This window comes from Vidua macroura, chromosome 12, assembly GCF_024509145.1.
Source record: "Vidua macroura isolate BioBank_ID:100142 chromosome 12, ASM2450914v1, whole genome shotgun sequence".
Taxonomy (NCBI): Eukaryota; Metazoa; Chordata; class Aves; order Passeriformes; family Viduidae; genus Vidua; species Vidua macroura.
The window spans coordinates 20,056,198-20,074,419 of record NC_071582.1 but is presented as its reverse complement, the minus strand read 5'-3'; the positions used below and the strand labels follow the sequence as shown (position 1 = coordinate 20,074,419).

The following is an 18,222-nucleotide window of genomic DNA, read 5'->3' as shown; positions in this document are numbered from 1 at the left end:
GCTGAGGGATTAGTGAACCACTCTGTCAGTGATGTTGTTAAAGGTTTACTTTTCGTGTTTATTTCCTGGGAAGCCTCTGGTGCAAGTGTGTAGTTGATTTCCTTTGCTATTGTGTGACATGTTTGCTTTGGAGCTGACTTACCAAAATTGACACATTTCTCTTACAGCTATAATGGATTTCCAGTATTAAAGCTAGAATTGTTTGAACGACCTGAAGGATTTCTCAGAGCACCAAATAACAAACTGTCCTCAAAAGCCAGTAGCCCCAACAGCCCATCACCAATGTTCAGAAGAACTAAACAGGTACTTGCTGGTGTTCTTGGAGTGTGAGGTGCTTTGGAAGGGGACAGCTTGAATTTGGCTGTAAAGCCTGACTGGCAGTGGCTGCAGCCTGATGGTTCTTCAGTTCCTCACTGATCTGGTGACTGTAAGGTCACTGTGTTAATTGTTCTTTGGGTGTGCTTCTTGCCTGCACCATATCCTACAAGGACTGCTGTACAGGTTGTTGCTTGCTGTGCTGTCCCTGTCCCTTCCCCTTTCTTCACACTGTTCTCCATGAATCTTCCACGTCCACATCTTGACTGCTTTGCACTGCCCAGGAATTTGAGGGGCTCTAACTTTCCAAGTAATAGAGATTTAAAGAAATGCAAGGTTTCAGCAGTGGAATATTGCACAGTGACTGTTTTTGTAATCTCTCTCACTGCTTTCATATTCCTTCCCACTTTATCATATTGTTAATATTACTGTTGCAGTTTCCATAGATATAATGGTACATGTTCAGTTTTTAACATTTAGCTTTGTGTGATGTAGATATAAACACGCACAAATAATCTGTGTTTCTTTCCAGGAAATTAAATCTGCCCACAAAATTGCAAAGAAGTACTCCTCCATCCCCCAGATGTGGTCCAGGTGTTTGCTCCGTCACTGCTATGGCCTTTGGTTCATCTGCCTCCCTGCCTATGTGAAAGTCTGCCACTCCAAAGTCAGGGCTCTGAGAACTGCCTATGATGTTCTCCAGAAAATGCACACCAAAAAAATAGATCCACCTGACGAGGTAAAACAACCCCCAACTCCAGAAGGAGCCCGTGGGATTGAGGGCCAGCAGTGCTGGGAGCCCAGGGCTCACAGGTGTGTGTTTGCAGGTGTGCTACAGGGTCCTCATGCAGCTCTGTGGGCAGTACGGGCAGCCCGTGCTGGCAGTCCGGGTGCTCTTCGAAATGCAGAAGGCTGGCATCGACCCCAATGCCATCACCTATGGCTACTACAACAAGGTATGTTTTAAAGAGCATGGGGGGGACAAAAATGCATTTTTATCCAGGCAAATAAAAGGAAGGAAAATAAAAGAGCAGTTCAGGTGCGGTTCTGTCATTTCTTGTAAGTTGAAGAAACACAAGACAGAATCATTTTGTGGATTTTGGTTTTATAGGTTTAGAAATCTGCTGCATTACTGCCAATGTAACTCAGTCTGAAATTTAAGCTACTGTTTTCACACCTAACTGTTCCTGAAATTACTATTTCATTTTGATATTTCCAAAATAGGCTGTTTTGGAAAGCACCTGGCCTTCAAGCAATCGAGGTGGCTATTTCCTCTGGATGAAAATACGAAATGTTGTCTTAGGAATAGCACAGTTTAAAAAAGCATTGAAAAAGCCACCAGCAAGCACTGCACATACATCTGTTCCTGGTAAAGTATTCACATCCTTCTGTTTTTTTTATTTTCATGCTGATGAGAAAGTATATTTCAAAAATCTTTCTTTTGTGAGTTCAGTAAAACTGTTTTAGAGAAAAAAACCAAAGTTCCTGCATAGTTTTTAAAAAGCAGTCTCTTTTTTTTGCCTTTGAATCTGAAATAGTCTGCTATACACTTTCTATATCAGCTATTTACAAGACAAATAAGAGACAAAATATGAAACTGAAATTTGTTATAATTACCCTAGTTCATCCAATAACTAGTCATATAATTGGCAGAAACTTTTGTCCAGCCTTGCTTTTTTAATTTTCCCCTTTTTTTTTTTTTGATGTTAGCTGAGAGGCAACTAGAGCTAGTCCTTGAGTTTGCAGTACTGGTTGCAGATTCTGCATACCACCTGCAGTGATCATGTTTATTTTTATCTAGCATGTAAGTAAAATATGTGAGGCTCTAAATTTTGGGGGTTCTTTCCTTTTCTTTCCAGTGAAAACTTAGGTAATGTGAACATCAAATGGTCATATGGCCGTGCCTGTAATTGATATTTTTTTAAAGGTACAACTTTCCATCGTATTTATAACTTCCTGGTAGTAAAGCACAATAGTACATTGTAAAGTAGCAGCAATGCAGTTTAGTTTAGGGCAGGCTGACCTTGGAAGACCTTTACAGCATATTATAAATGTATGTGGGTCATCTGACTCAACTTTCAAAGTCCTTCCATCCAGGGCTGCTCTGTGATTCCAAATGTGTACAAATAAATCTTTGCCCTGACAAACAGAACATATATGATGGCCTTATGGCTGGATTATTCCTATGGACCCCAGAGACTCCAGTCCTATTTCTGGCTCTATCATTAACCTTATAGATGGCCTTGAACAATTTTGCTTTATTTCTACCTGTTCTTCATGGAGCTGAGCTTCCTGGTAATCCACTTTATTGAAAGCCAGCCATGCAAAGCACTGTGCAAGAGCTTAGCAATGTTGGTTGCAACTCAGACTATGGCAACTAAGGAGATGTAAATAATCCTTAATGAAATAACTGTCACTTATATAATTAATAGCATTTGCTTTTGACATCATCTGATTTTTCAAGATTACTTTGCATGAAATCTCATAGCTGGAATGTGTGCTGTCTCCTCAGGAAATCCAAACTCTCTCCCATAAATTCCAGAATATTTTCTTATCTTTTCCATAGCAACAAGATTTTTGCCCTGTCTGTAGCCATTCAGTGCAGCCCCTTTAGTGAAAAGAGGGAAAGAAACTTTTAATTATGTTGAACCCTCTTGATCCTGAAGATAGACCATATTAATTACACCTGGGCAGTGTTTTGGCTTGAGAATGAGCAGTTAAGTGGCTTGAATGTTTGCAGGGGGTTTTAGGGTGATGTTGGTTATTTTCATTTTAATCTATTTTTGCAGACAAACTCATGTTTGCCACTGCATTATTTAAATCTTTTTACTTTGTAGAGTAAAATCATGAGAATCACATGCATTAACATTTCTGTTAACATTAATGTTTCTGAGAAACATTTTACACTAAAATGAAACCATGTTTAGATGCCTCTTGGAGTTCTTGAAAAGGCATGACCTTTTGATCAAATAAACCAGGCAACAGAATTAAAGTCAAACAGTGCTTTAGTTGAGTATTTAAAAAGAAATGTTACTCATTACCCCTTTAATTTCATCCTCTAAAGCATCACTTCAATGTTTATACTATAATAAGCCAATCCTTTTTCTCTTTTTTTTTTAATTTGGTGGTAAAATGTTCACTGTTAATTGAAATGTTCTTGATAAGAGGCCTTTGAATTACTGTTGGTATTCAATTTATTCCCCTGAACAATGTCACACTATTAAATGCCATCATTGTCTTTATTCTGATGTTGCCCTGCACTGATAGGAGGACTTTCAGACGCTGCCAATAACACATCACTCAAAGAAGAAGCCAAGCAAGGGAAAACTTGTCTTCAAGACATCCAAGAACAAAAGGAGGACAAGAGAGAGAGTGACTCCAGTTCTTGTACGTATCTTGTGAATACAGATATCTGGTTCACTGGGGATAAATAAGGATTCCAGCAAAAGCTAAGTGGGACAGCTGATTCCTCACAATGAGTGTGTGTGATAATGCCAGTTTATGCCACTGCCTAAAGTTCTTTCTCTAACTGTAATTTTCTGGAAGTCTAATGGTTTCACTTGGAAAATTACAGTTCTTTTTTCTCTCCTGTTTCAAATAAGTGATAATGGGAGCATAAAGGCTTAATGATAATTATAGCCTAATGTTTTTGTCTTTAAAAAAAATGAAATTGCCTCATAGGCATAATCTACAGAAAAGAATTTTCTACCAGTCTGGTTTCTTTATAAATCCTGTAGTAGGAGAGCAGCTGAAATTTTGCAAGTCTGAGTGGTCTAAATTACCCAGCTCCTTGGAATTCTCAAAGTTTGGGAGATGTATCAATTTCTTCAGGTTTTGCATCTGCTGCTCTTGTTTCCTTCAACTGCAGTTGAGCAGCATCAACTTCTTGCAAGTACATAGAAGATCAGATTGTGTAGTAAAATTGTGTATGCACTATAGATTCCCATGTATATTCATGGAAAATACCCTTCTTAGTAAATGTTTCCCTAATAATATAATTGTTTAAATTTTTCAGTGGGATTTCTCCTACTATTTGGGTTAACTATCCCATTATCAAGTGATATAAAAGTCTGAGGAAATATGGAATTAGATAAGTTGCTTTAGTGTTTTCACCACAATCTTCCTTCCAGCACTAGTATTTTTTTCTTCAATTTTCTTGAAAAGTTGTCTTACACATGATCATGAGAACATATATGTAAGATTACAGACAAGTTATTTAGGCTTAATAAAGCTTTTGTGGATACAGAAAATGAATTCTCCCTAATTTTTTTTTTTTGGCCATAATTAAGACAAATGTAGCTTTCTTTAGTAATATGATGTGCTAAAACATTTTGCACTTTTGAAAACAGCTTAATAATATTAAAGTTGTCTGAAATCCCTTAGAGGAGTAATTCTTTATTTTGGGTAGTCACCTGCAATGGAATTTTTGTTTCATACCTAAACGAGTTGAATAAATATTCACATTTACTTCAGTCCTGGGGGAAATGAGATCTGTGTGAAGCTGAGCTCCTGCAAAGGCAGGAGAAAAATACTCTTCCACCTCTTCAATGCAAGTGAGCAAGGGTGGTCTTAATCTTTACAACCATGAGATAATTTGGAATGATTTTTAGGACCTGTGTAGCAAAGCTTATGGAACTTCTAGCTTTTGGAACATTCCAGAAGTAATGCTGGGAGTTAAATTTCCATAGTGAAAACCTCTGCCCAGGCAGAGATCAACCTGTGCCTCAGGGGTGCAACAAGGTGTCACTTAATCCTCTGTGAGGTGTCCAGTAGGTAATGGGGACTTGAGATTTAAGGGGTGTTCCTTGGATTCTACAAAACTCTGTCCTTTTGTGTCTGCAGTGTCTGAAGTGGAGAGCACAAAAGGGAGTGGGGACTGCCTGCCCAAACTGAATTACCAGAGCTCCAGCAATGACAAAGCCACTTCCAGCATCGTGCGGCTCAACGGCACCATTGACAACACCATGGCAGAGGGGAGCAGGGGTGAGTGCAGGGAAAATACACAGAGATCTAATTTGTTACTAAGGAGTTCTGAGCAGCATTCCTAAGTTCTGTTGGCCACTAAACTTGCAGTATTTTATTGCTGTAGTAGCAGTGGCTGATGAAAAGTGGGGGAGGGAGTTTAGGCTGGAGTCTGCATATGCTGTGTCAGGAGAATGCATGGCAATATTCTGCACTTCCAGACTTTTTTTCTTGTTTGTTCTGTTTTTTGCTGTAGTTAACATCTGCTTACAAAACACCAAAATCTTGGGTTTTTTCTTATACTCTCCAGCAAGTAATTAATTCCTTCAGGATGGACAAGGGGTTTCTGTGCAGTAAAATGAAAAAGACACTTTCATGAGTCTTTAGTAATGTCAGTTCTGGTTATTATAATACTGTCAGCTATGCTTGAAATATTGTAATATACTTTAAAGCCTGCATCTTTATGCTCTGGCAAAACAATGGTGATTTCTCTGACAATAATTCCTTTTGTTGGCTCTGTTTCTAAATCATTAAGTTAGAAAGTGATGCTTTTTTTTTGCAATTTCCTCAATACCTGTGCTAAGTCTTAGGTTTTGAACCTTGTGGTAATGTCCTCAAAACAGGGAAGTAAATACAGCTGAGACTTGATGATGTCTCTCAAAATGCTCTGTAGGTTGTAGGATTTTACTCCCTTTTAAGTGTTTTATTTTCTGTCCCTTCCTAAAAGTTACCTTTCCATAGTCAGCTCAGTATTTCAACCTCTAGCACAACACAGTGAATTCCATGTATGTTGTAAAACGTTGGAAAGATGAGACAAATTTGCATTCTTCTGTACTTCATTCAGTTTTCTTGTACAGCAACAAATAAAGCACCTTGTTCCATTTGTTTTTCAGAGAGTTCTGTAGGATTGCTGTTTACGTCATCTTTTGAGGACGCCAATGAAGCAGAAGTTATAAAAAGTAAATCCTTAAGAAAGAGACATAAAAGTGCAGTGGAAGCTGACTTAAGGGAGATGCCGTGGGAAAGCAGGAACCGGAACCTGAGTGGAGATGGCTTAGTGGGACTCATGATAAACAGAATCAACCAGGAAGCAAACCCTGGAGAAATGGTTGAAAAACTGGGAGCTGATGCCAAAATTCTCTCTAGTGCATTGCAGAAAAGCATAAGGCCAAAAACTCTTAATATCAGATCTTCCTCTTTAGAGTCTAAGAGGGAAAGCCTGGAGAAAGAATCCAGTGATGAAGATGCAGCCTTTGATTGCAGTTTTACAGATAAAACAGAGTCTCCTGTTATCTTTGATCTGGAAGACCTGGATGGAGAACCTGAAACACCTACAGCAGTGAAAACTTCCAGTGAAAAATCTAAAAAACTGCAAAGAAAGAGTAGCTTTCCAGTAAAGCCAGTTGAAAAAACAGATGTTGAAACTGGATTTGATCCATTGTCTCTGCTGGTTGCTGAGACAGAGCAGCAGAAAGAGGAGGAGGAGGAGGATGATGACAGAAGTGTTTCTACTCCATCTGCAAGAAGAGATTTAGCTGAAGAAATAGTCATGTACATGAACAACATGAGCAGCCCTTTGTCCAGTCGTGCCCCAAGCATTGAGCTGCAAAAACCCTTCGATGACAGAAATGTGAATAAAAGGAGCCCAACCATTATCCAGCCTTGTAGGAGGTCCAGCCTTCCCCCAAACTCCCCAAGGCCACCCAGTCTTACCAAATCCAAGAGCTACCACACAAAACATGAAGAAAGGCCAAGGGACAGGCTTTGGTCTTCCCCAGCCTATTCCCCAAACAGCCCAGCCAAGGAGCAGGACACAACCAGTGCATTGACGCTTGTGTCATCACCATCGTTCAACTTGGACACGCTGCTGACTCCCAAGTTTGATGTTCTGAAAAGCAGCATGTTCTCTGCTGGAAAAGGGGTTGCAGAGAAAGCAAGCAAGTGGTACTCCAAATTTGCAATGTATGCTGCATCTGCAAAGGTGAATGTTTATTAAGAACCTATAAATTAAGGAAAAAACTTTGTAAAGGTTTAATTACTGGCACACATGTGATGAATCCCTTGCATGACATGTGTCATTGTAGACTGGGTACATTAAGTTGTTTTAATCATGTTTGATATACCAGAATCCTAATTTTAATATCCTGAATAAAATTTTAGTCTAGCTAGGGTTCTGAATATATTTAGTGGGAGAATATAAGTGTGTTGACAGAACAAAGACTGCTCTGGCTTCCCTTTTTAACCTAAAGCAAAAACACTTAAAGAAATACTGGTCTAAAGTCTTTATTGCTTTTATGAGTAAGGGGAAGTCTGGTTGTATTGGTTGTCAAAATAATTTGAAGCTAGTTTTGATCTGAGGTCATTTATTAGAATGTTGTTTGCTGCCACCAATTCAAACCAAAATTACTTCTGTACCCAGTCCTTGGGAATGAAGAGAGACACTTGCCTTGTCCATCCTAATGTATTCCTACAGCTGCTGATAATTCTTGTAGCAATGGGGTGAAAAAGTTACAGGAGTAAAATGGTTATTATTTCACTTAATTATTTTTGTTAGGAGAATCTTTAAAAAAGAATCCTGGTGTAGCTGTTTAACCTAGAGTGGGACTTGCCTTGTCTTGCATCAGTTCTGAACACAGGTCTGTGATCCTCCAAGAAGGGAGGGCCATGCCTACAACTTACTGAGGCAAAGAAATCTGCCCCTTGTTTTATGGAAATATTTTTGCTTTCCTTTCATTTTCTCACTGGAACTTCTTTTCTCAGGATCAAAATTCAGACCGAGCAAGTGTTTCATCTCTTGGAGCTCTGGACTCCGAATCTACTTCTCTCACCGATGAAGATGTCTGCAATGATTTTGAAAGTGCTTCTCCTCAGGAGAACACTACTTCAGAAATTAAGGGAATTAGCATCAGCAAGACAAGTCTGGAAAGCTCAGCTTCCCATGATAGCTCAGCTAAGCAGTTTGAGCAGTGTGGTAAGAGACAGCTTTTGCATGGCGTTCATCAATCTGCACAAAAACATTCCAGTAAAAGTTGTTCTTTCATAACTCTCAGTTTAGGATCACCCTAGTCATTAGTCCTTTTTGTGGAAGAAGTAAATTTTTCTTTTACTGCCTGAAAACTCTTACTCAAATAGGAAACCCTTTGAGTCCTTGAATATTCATGTAAGCACTGTAATTGTGTAAGTTGTACAGCTCCAGAAAACATCCATAAAAACATTGTAATGGTAACTTCATTGGTCTGGTTCTATTTTCTAAAAATAGTAAAAATACTTTTAAAAAATCTGTAATAATTTTTTAGAAGCCACTCTTGAAGCTGGTGATCAGACAGACTGTAGATTTTTTTTTCCTAATCTGTGCTGAATAATTGATCATGACTGTTGTATCATTTTCTGATGTCATTGGGAGTACAAACAGCAGTCTTTCCCTAGTCCTTCACTAGTTGTTGTCCACACAGAAAATGTGGCTTTGAATTACTTAAAATTTGTTTCCAAGCTACCAACTATTGTTAACAAAGAAAAGTGAACATATGGAAATTGTTTGTTGGTAGCTTTTATTTTTACCTTGGTTGGTGCTGGGCAGATGGCAGCCTCACACTCCACAGTTCTGTACTAGTGTATCTCATTTGTTGCATCTTCCATCACATTATTATTCCATTTTATTATAACTGCAGTATTGTTTGAGCAGAAAAACAGGGTGCTAAAAATGCATTTTCCGAATAACTGGTACTTTGGGTTTCTTCTGTTAACAGGTTCTCTTTCCAAGTTCCCTTTACCTGACAAATCAGAGCTGGTGTCTTCCTGCAGCACCAGCAGTACCAGCGTGTTCCAGAACTACGCCATGGAGGTACAGGATGATTTACTGATCTAATTGATGGACTTGGAGCATGTGTCTTTAAATATGAATATTATCTGTATATCTGGTGAAGTTCAAAACTCCAAACTAAAACACTGAAAGACAGATGGATATTTCTGTCACAAAGTAGATTTAATTTCAAATCCTGCTCTAGAAAGGTCTTTATTTCAGTCACATCTTTTGGGCCTTAAAGCTTCAGTTCTCAAGAGTTTGCTATTGGATGCAATTGAATTCAGGCATCTAAATCCCTAGTGGAGATAAATTTGAACAAAGTGAAAATACCAAGTCTGAAGTAGCACTGTATGTTTAAAAATACAGAAGAGAGAACTACCTATTTCTTGGTGTAACTTCTAGTAAGATCACTTTTGTTTTCACTTGGTTTGGGTGGCTCTTCATTATCTTCTTTGCTCCCCCTCCACCACTGGATTTAGATTAAAAACTGTTCATTTGCATCTTTTTTTTCCCATTTTTATAATACTGACAGTCACTACAAAAGCGTGTTTAAATTCTAATCATGATTTATGTAGCTGCATAAATATTCCTTTACTTTTATGCTTGCAGATTACGGATGTTATTGTTAATAGAAATAGTATTAAACAACTGGTTGATTTTAATCTGAGAAGCAATTAGAGGATGAACTTGTATGCAAGTGGGAGGAATATTCATCAAAGGGCAAAGATTTTGCCTTTTAAGTGCTTTGTGACACGAAAGTAGCTTTGGGAACGTGTTCTAGTGGGTTCTGTCCCTGCCCTGTGCAGGTCCTCATCTCGAGCTGTTCTCGGTGTCGGACTTGTGACTGTTTGGTTCACGATGAAGAAATCATGGCAGGCTGGACAGCAGATGATTCCAATCTCAATACAACGTGTCCCTTCTGTGGCAACTTATTTCTGCCTTTTTTAAGCATAGAAATCAGAGATCTTCGGCGGCCTGGACGGTAATAACAATATTTGAATTTTACTCATATTGGGAAGTGCTTGTTGTTTGGGATTTGGGTTTTCTGGGGGGCTTTTTTGGATGATGTTGAGCTTTTGCTTTCCTTGCAGGTATTTTCTGAAGTCCAGCCCTTCTACAGAAAATATGCAGTTCCCATCCCTTTTCTCCAATCAGAGTGGGAAGTCCTGTAACACCACAGCCACTGTAGGCCTCACTACATCCCTGATGTCTGTCCAAGAGGATGTCAATTCAAATAGGTAAACGTGCATTTCCTGCCCAGAAATTCCTCAGCTTCTCTGTGCATATGCATGTATTTTAATCAACTGAAATAAATTTGTTACATTCTTTGAAGAGGAGAGATTGATTTTAGAGAGGATCTCTCTGCTGCCTCTCCCTTACCTGTCAGTTGGCCACATCATGCTTTCTCTGCCTGATATGCACCATTTCATCCCTAATATAAAAATTCATGTTGCTGTTTGTAGTTCTGCAAGTTTTATGAGCTCTTTTGCAGATGTTTGTGTTCATCATCGGTGCAAGGGGAAGTAAAACTTGCACAGTAACATGAATGAGTTAGGTGACTGACAAGGCAGAATTCAAACTGTCAGGTCCATTATTTCCAATTTATTTCTGTCTGTCTGTGTACATGTTGGAGCACTCAGAGTAAAACAAAAAGCTGAGATTCTTTTTTCTTCTTTTTTTCCTCTCCTCTAGCAAATCTAAGCAACATGACAATGTTTATGCCAGAAGTATCCAGATCCCCTCAGGAAGGAGACAAAATGCCTCTGGGTCAGAATGTACAAGTCACCCTGTAGCAAGGAGCATCAGTACTTTTGGTCCTTTGGAAGAAGATGAGAAGGAAAACCAGAAGATCAGCCATATCATTCCTACTGGTAGCCTGCCTGCTACTTTGCAAGGACCAACAGTGTGTAATTTTTCTACCTTAAAAGTCACTTTTTTCATGTTTGACATAGATTAGAGATGTGTGTAACAGCATTAACCTTCCTAAATTACAGTAAATGCTAGGTTGTATTATTTAAACTAATGCTAGTTGTAGCTTTTAGATGTTGGTGTGTGTCATAGGGAGCAAAAGCATTTATAAGACCTTGTAAAGACAGTTACATTTATTACATTAGTTACAATTAATGGCATTTTTTCCTCTGTTGCTGCAGGATTCCTTGGGCCTGGAATGGCGCTTGCCTAGTCCTGATCCTATAACGGTTCCTTACCTCAGTCCTCTGGTGGTATGGAAAGAGCTTGAAAGCTTACTTGAAAATGAAGGGGATCACGCAATAACAGTGGCAGACTTTGTAGATCATCACCCCATCGTGTTCTGGAATTTGGTGTGGTATTTCAGGCGCTTGGACTTGCCCAGCAACTTACCAGGGTTAATACTTTCTTCTGAGCACTGCAATAAGAACTCCAAGGTATGGGATCTGATAGGAAACACTGACATATGAGAAATGGCTGCTTTCCCATATAGGAAATCATTACATAATTCAGTAACTCTTGGAAATGTGTCTTGCACTATCCTGAACCCAGTCCTGAATTGGTAAAGAATGTGTCAGCTGAGGGAAGATATTCAAAACTCTGGAACATGTGCTCAGCAGCCCTTGTGGGGTCTGGTATTTAGCTCTTACTCAACCCACTGCAATTTGTGATCCTTGGCTTGAAGGAGGATAAGTTGCTAGTCAGGTTTGTTGCTACTTGAGTAGCTAAGCAGTAGAAGGAGGAAGTGTAGATTTTAGGACTGTAGAAAATAGGCAAAACGCTCATTTGCCATGTCACTGATGATCTCATTCAGATTTAGCTTTCTGTATGTAGTTTTAATAACAAAGGTTTTTACCATGAGACCTAGAGATTTGAAGATACATATTAAATACACAACTCCTTTGTCATGGCTTTGTAATCAAATGCCTTTGTGCATTCTCCTGTTCAGATTCCACGGAACTGTATGTCAGAGGACAGTAAATATGTTCTTATTCAGATGCTATGGGACAATATGAAATTGCATCAGGATCCGAGGCAGCCTCTGTATATTCTGTGGAATGCTCAGAGTAAGTTTTGTTTTGTGTGGATTTTGGTGGTGTTTTTAAGAACAGTTTTCATTTTGAGCAACTGAAGCATGTGTGTTGAGAAAAGATGTCTTTGTGGATAGTTCACACAAGCTACAACACTGATTTTTTGATCATACTGCTTTTTGTCTTGCAGGTCAAAATCGCACTCTTTTGTTTGAGAGTGAGTGTTAAGTTTGGTGTTGCTGTTCTCAGTTTGGGTGACTTGTTTTGGGAGGGAGGTTGGTTCTCTACTTAGCAGTAAACTGCTTGAACAAGTTTTAGTTTTCCAGCATTTCTGTTTCAAATCATTGACTGGTATTGCCAGTGGCTTTTTCTTCACTGGGATGCGAGGAATGAGAGGGAATACATTTCATTGATGCTGATCATCCACTTAGCTCATGTTCTTATTTTTAGAATTTGCTTACTCAGAGTTTTGTTGCTGGTGTTGGATCACACACCTGAAAATAGCTCATGGCCCATTGCATCTGTTGAGTTTCCTTATGTGCTTTTTGTGTTCTACATTGATAATTTTTTGGCTTGATGTTTTATTCACTGCATACATGTCAATATTTTCAGATTCTGTAGCCTTTTTTTTAACAACTCTGTACTTGCTACACAAAGAATCTATTTGTTCTTACAGCCTTTCTAATGTTTTTCAGCCCAGAAGTACCCAATGGTCCAGTTACTGCAAAAAGATGATGACTCCTTTAACCAGGAGCTCTTGAGGAGTATGGTGAAAAGCATTAAGATGAATGATGTGTATGGACCAATGAGTCAGATACTGGAGAGGCTCAACAAGTGGCCACATATTAAAAGACAGAGGTAAGACCACCAGCAGGCCTAGCTGGAGCAGAGTTGGGCAATAATCAGCTTATTAACGTGAATTATATTTTCCTAGTGTGTTTTTTAAAGAAAAAAAGCAATGTTTTTCACCAGTGTTTTCAAATTTATCACTCTGGTAAATTTTTTATAGTAACTTTCACAAACTTAGTTTTTCCTCTTTTTTTTGGTTTTTACTTTTTCCTCTCCCCCTCCCCTTTACAGGTACCTCTTTTTACTTCAGAACAACAGGAACTAGGGATTGTGTAAATATGTATATATTTTTTTAATTGAATGTTATTTATAAATTAGTAGGTGTTCTAAAATAAAAACCCTACACTTATTTCTAGGGTGTATGGGTAGATTTGGGGTTTATTTTTAAGTCTTCAGTAGATGACAGAAAAGGAGCTAAGAGAGGTTATGTCTCATATTTAGGCAGGGGTGTTTTTCCATTAGCAGTGGAATTGGTGAACATTATTTGTGTGAATTTTCATTTCTTTTGTGGATTTACTGATTTATACTGGAATATACAACTGGCTTGTCAACAGCTGGAGCATTGACAAGGTGTTTATTTGTTTGTCTGCCTTTTTTTTCAAGCTAATGTGAAAATGCAGAAAAGAAAATTCCCTGACCGGTTAAATTTAATGGAATTTGGTTGAGTGTTTGTGTGTGTTTCTCTCTGCACGCACTTGGTGCAGCTTCGGGGGACCTACCATGGGTGATGTCCACATGTGAGGAACCCAGGGCTCAGAAATGACAATATTTTGGAGGCACAATCAGGAATTACGTTCAAAACGCCTCTTTTTAATAAGTTGTCTTCAAATGCTTCAATCTATTTTTAATAGAGATTGTTTTGTGCTGTATCCGTGCAGTATATAAATTGGGGTTTTTACCATTTCAGGAGCCTTTACAGAGAAATACTGTTTCTTTCACTTGTTGCCCTGGGAAGAGATAACATTGATATAGGTGAGTTCTGCCAACTATTCAAATGAGCACAGATGATGAATTTATCCAAACTTAGTTGTTCAGCTTCCAGAAAAAAATAATCTGTAGATTAGATGTGTGCCATTCTGTGGTAAGTGCCAGATAAAAAGGACTTTACAGATATTTTGTGCTGAAAAATGCAGCTGTCATGGCATTTGGGTGGTGTTTTTGAGCTTGCTATCTAAAGTTGTTTTTCCCTTGCTGCAGATGCTTTTGACAGAGAGTACAAAATGGCCTATGATCGTCTCACCGCTAATCAAGTGAAGAACACTCATAACTGCGACAGACCACCCAGCACTGGAGTGATGGAATGCAGAAAGATTTTTGGAGAACCATATCTTTAAATGGACCTGGCTAAAGAGGTGATATCTATGACGTATCCCTGTGTAAAATAACCACTTCAGTCACAAGGAACATCTCAGTCTTCAGTGTTCAGGAATGTGCGTGCGATGGACTGTGGCAGGAGGCCTCGGGAAACTCGGCCTGGCTGCGGTTGTGGAGATGGACAGAGAGCAAAATGGGCCAAATATTATTTCCCTGTCCTTTGTCCTTTCTGCAAATTGGTGTGTGGAGAGGCAGGTTCTAAACAAAATCAGTTCTCTGACTTGGGACAACATATTACAGCTCCCTTTAAAAAAAAAAAAAAAAAAAAAAGTAACAGGTGGACAGAAACAATGCACTGAAACTAATGTGAGCGAAGGAAATTCTTCAGAATCTATTGTTTACATAGAATATTCATGATGTTATGAAGAGCATACAAAGTTGTATTATACATATTTTAAATTGTTTATAGTAAGTTGATATTTTTTTAATTTTTTTAAATTACTGGAGTGAATTTTAAATGGACTTGCTGCAGAAGCAATACAGTGCTTATTTTTTTTGCAGTACACTGCTATTTATAGTAACCTGTCCAATTACTTTTTGAAGAGTGATTTGTTTTTAAAGCAGAATAGAAAATGTTAACCTTCACCTAGACAGTACTGGAGATCCAGGATTTCTCTCATGCACACTTGGAAAACGTGTTACCACAGCAATCAGAAGGAAGGTATGGTAAATTTTGCAAAACTCTAATGAATACACTGATGTCTCTGTGAAACACTTCTGTAGAAGTCTCCTCTTCCTCTCGTGTTCCCTTCCCTCTCAACTCCCTAGGAAAGGGAAACCACATTGAAAAGTCCTATGGATTTTGTTATGGAATCAGCCCATCTCAGCTGTTGGCATTTGTTAGGGTGGCCTCATTCCAGGTGCGACCCGGAGCAAATGCCAGCCTGCAGTGAGTTCTCCATGAACACGCAGCGCTCGGAGTCTCGGTGGTTGTGTTTGAAACACTCAGTACCACACCACATAATGCCCATCCAAAGCTGCTAACTCAAGTGCATCCAGCAAACTTGCTACAGGGAATTATAGGGAATGTAACTTACTGGGGCATATTGTGCTTAGTTAAACATACTTGGAATGTTCTGTCTCTATTTCACAGGCAAAACAACTTTTTGTTTTCTCTGAAGAAAACTGCTATATCAGTCCTTGTGGTGGAGTCATGGCTTTTGCCTCATGTTTTCTTGTTCTAGACATTTAAAAAATGTTCTGTGCTCTCAGTCACATAGCAACTCCTCACCAGAAGGTAGGCTACAGGGAAAATACCAGAAGACTTGCATGGAGGTGGGAAAACAGACATGGAACTGTATAAAACACCCTAAACAAATTTAAATCGTGCTTTAACAAATAGCTTTATTTTAAGTAATCTTAATAATTTTCCACTCCTAATTTTAGTTGTTGCTGTTATAATACTTTGAAATATTCAACTGTTACATTAGATTTTATATTGCAGTCTGCCTACCAGTAGGTGTTTTTAAAAACATCTTTAGTTTGCAAGTATAATAAACCAGCAATACTTAGGCAGAAAGGTGATAAACTTTAAAGCTCACATTTACTTTATTAAGTGAAATAGAGCAAGCCTTAGAGGCTTAAATGAAAAGTAATGCTGCTATGAAGCTCTGTAACTTCCTCCCAGACCTCTGTAAAGTTGTAAGAAGAAGCTGCCCTAAGAAGAAAGGGTTTAAAACCTGTAGAGCTGCAGGTATGTGCTGATGATAATTGCAGGATGCAGTCTTGGATACAGCTTCCATTGGGTAATGCCTCTTCTCTAACGTGCTGCTAATTATGTAGCTGACCTTTTCAAACTTATCCCCCCACCTGAGGTCGAGCTAGCAATGCTACACTTAAACATCTTTCACATTTAATTTATTTTAACAATTCGTGATGCTCTTTTGTACTGCCACGCTTGTACAGTATCCTTGTGCATGAAATTAAGCTCCTTTTTTTCACCGAGATACACAGTAGAGATACTCTCTTCACTCCTCTGAACTATTGTGAAATAAACAGGCTATTTTTGAACACATTCCCTGTAAGTACCCCTTAGTGTGCATGGCTGCTCTGCTCTGTACAGTAGGAATGCTGTATTACCATGGAAATCTTGCCTCCAGTAGTTGCTGTACTTAAGCTCATAGCTGGGTGTGCCGTGGGGAAGGTCGTGTTCCCAGCTCCCTGCAGTTCTGTTTCCCATTTGCCATGGGGGCAGCCACTGTTCTTCTATAGGACCTTCAGGCCATGAAAGGAGAGAGAGCAAGTGCTTTTTCCAGAGCTGCTGTGGGGTGTTAGAGGGGCTGAGCTATGACCCAGCTTCCCACTCCCATTCTGGGGTGGCCGAAGAGCCGAGCCCGGTCCCCATCCCCAGGACACGGCGCAGGTGTGGGGGCAACACTGTCACACGTGGCCCTTCCTCCATTCTACTCCCAGCTTCCTTGTAAGGACTTCCAGCTGCCTTCAGACTTAGAAACCCAAGCAATTCTACTTCTTTCCAATATCCCCCAGCACTGTCAGGGAGTGGATACTGCCCTGGGCACAGGGCTGTCCCTGCAGCCTTCACACAATCCCTCTGTTCTGCATCCCCAGCGTGGCTCTCCTGAAGCGTTGCCAATGTTAATTTGGGTGTGCTTTTAAATTATGCTATCATGTAATAGCTCATCAAGTGAAATCATTATACTTAATGAATTGTTTTATAAAGTCTGTTGCAAGTCAGTCCACTGTAGAAATATATAGAGTCGGAATAACAACATACTATAAGTGGGAAATTTTCCTCATTCAATTCACAATGTTGCAAACATATCCTGAGGTTGATAATTTTTAGAGCATCATACAATTCAGTGTTGAAACAGTTTTCAAATCTCACTTTCCTTTATTAGAAAAGCAATTTGACTATATTTTCCAATACCACAAAGATAAATAAATAAAATATTTGAGACGTATTTTCAATTTTAAATTTTGTATGAACTGAATTTTCTCCTTTTGTGTACTAAATAAGGCTTATGTCCAAAACCTGAAACAAAGGTTTTACATTTGCAGTGCAATATATATTTTGCTTTACTTATGGTTCCACTGGAATAATTATTGGAGATTAAATACTGAAATGTGAATAGAAATTGTGCTGTTTCTCTGACACTGCTGTGTCCCATTTGAGAAGGCTTGCTGTTGGTACCGTTACAGACTGATGAATTTGACTTCCACTGGCAAATTAAATGATTTGTATCCCAAGAAAGAGAAAATTCCTGCATGTAAAATCTTAGTGTAACAAATGGGAGATGCAAATAGTAATAATAGAGAGGGGTATTTCTGGATATTATCTCACTGGGATTTAAAAATGGTACTTTGTTAGTCTGCAAGCAGCACTTTTTAAATGAATGGTTGTAGATTTGTAAATATGTAATGTTTAAATTTTATTTACCAAAAACCAGTATGTTGGATGTTTGCTTTGGTTTGTAGTTCCTTTAAAATATGCAAAGTCAGTGTTCACAATGTTAAGGTTTTTTTCTCTCTCATTCAAAAAAAAAAAAAAAGAAGTTTTACAGTGAGTCAATAAAAAGCTTAAAATCTTTCTGGTTCTTTTAATTAACATTTTATTAGATTGATTAGAGTGACAGAAATGTCTGCAACTCTTAACCGCATTGTGTGCTCCCATGAGGTGTTAACAATAAACCTCTCAGGTTTGGTGATGTCAGTGACATTTTTTCATCTTGTCTCTGCAGAAGTCAGTCTTAACAAGAGGAATTAGTGCTGGTTAAATAATCTGTAACTGTCAGAGATTAGTGTCAGGATGAAAACAAACCCCCAGCATTCAACTCCTTGTTGTATGTGATTCCTGGCTTTAGTTCTGATAGAGGTAATGTGCTGCTCTAACCCCTGAGCCTTTTAGTCTTGTTGCAGCAAGATGTAAACCCAGGTGACATCACACCTGTACCGGTGGCACTT

General features: G+C 38.8%; 1 protein-coding gene across 3 annotated transcripts in view; it reads left to right on the top strand.

Annotated features, from left to right (window-relative positions):
* Window positions 1-17,971, top strand: part of DENND4A (DENN domain containing 4A) — a 48,771-nt gene extending 30,800 nt beyond the window's left edge. For 2 of the 3 annotated variants that reach the window (XM_053987994.1, XM_053987993.1), the window contains exons 16-33: window positions 168-303; window positions 848-1,054; window positions 1,143-1,271; window positions 1,540-1,684; window positions 3,583-3,702; window positions 5,158-5,298; window positions 6,171-7,258; window positions 8,038-8,248; window positions 9,024-9,118; window positions 9,886-10,061; window positions 10,171-10,317; window positions 10,772-10,982; window positions 11,230-11,484; window positions 11,997-12,114; window positions 12,269-12,295; window positions 12,774-12,936; window positions 13,835-13,899; window positions 14,125-17,971. In XM_053987994.1, coding sequence (XP_053843969.1) covers window positions 168-303; window positions 848-1,054; window positions 1,143-1,271; window positions 1,540-1,684; window positions 3,583-3,702; window positions 5,158-5,298; window positions 6,171-7,258; window positions 8,038-8,248; window positions 9,024-9,118; window positions 9,886-10,061; window positions 10,171-10,317; window positions 10,772-10,982; window positions 11,230-11,484; window positions 11,997-12,114; window positions 12,269-12,295; window positions 12,774-12,936; window positions 13,835-13,899; window positions 14,125-14,261 — 3,571 coding nt within the window. In that variant the 3' untranslated portion in view covers window positions 14,262-17,971. The remainder of the gene's footprint in view (window positions 1-167; window positions 304-847; window positions 1,055-1,142; window positions 1,272-1,539; window positions 1,685-3,582; window positions 3,703-5,157; window positions 5,299-6,170; window positions 7,259-8,037; window positions 8,249-9,023; window positions 9,119-9,885; window positions 10,062-10,170; window positions 10,318-10,771; window positions 10,983-11,229; window positions 11,485-11,996; window positions 12,115-12,268; window positions 12,296-12,773; window positions 12,937-13,834; window positions 13,900-14,124) is intronic. The other variant, XM_053987995.1, reaches the window with a different exon arrangement.
* The last annotated feature ends 251 nt before the right edge of the window (window positions 17,972-18,222 follow it).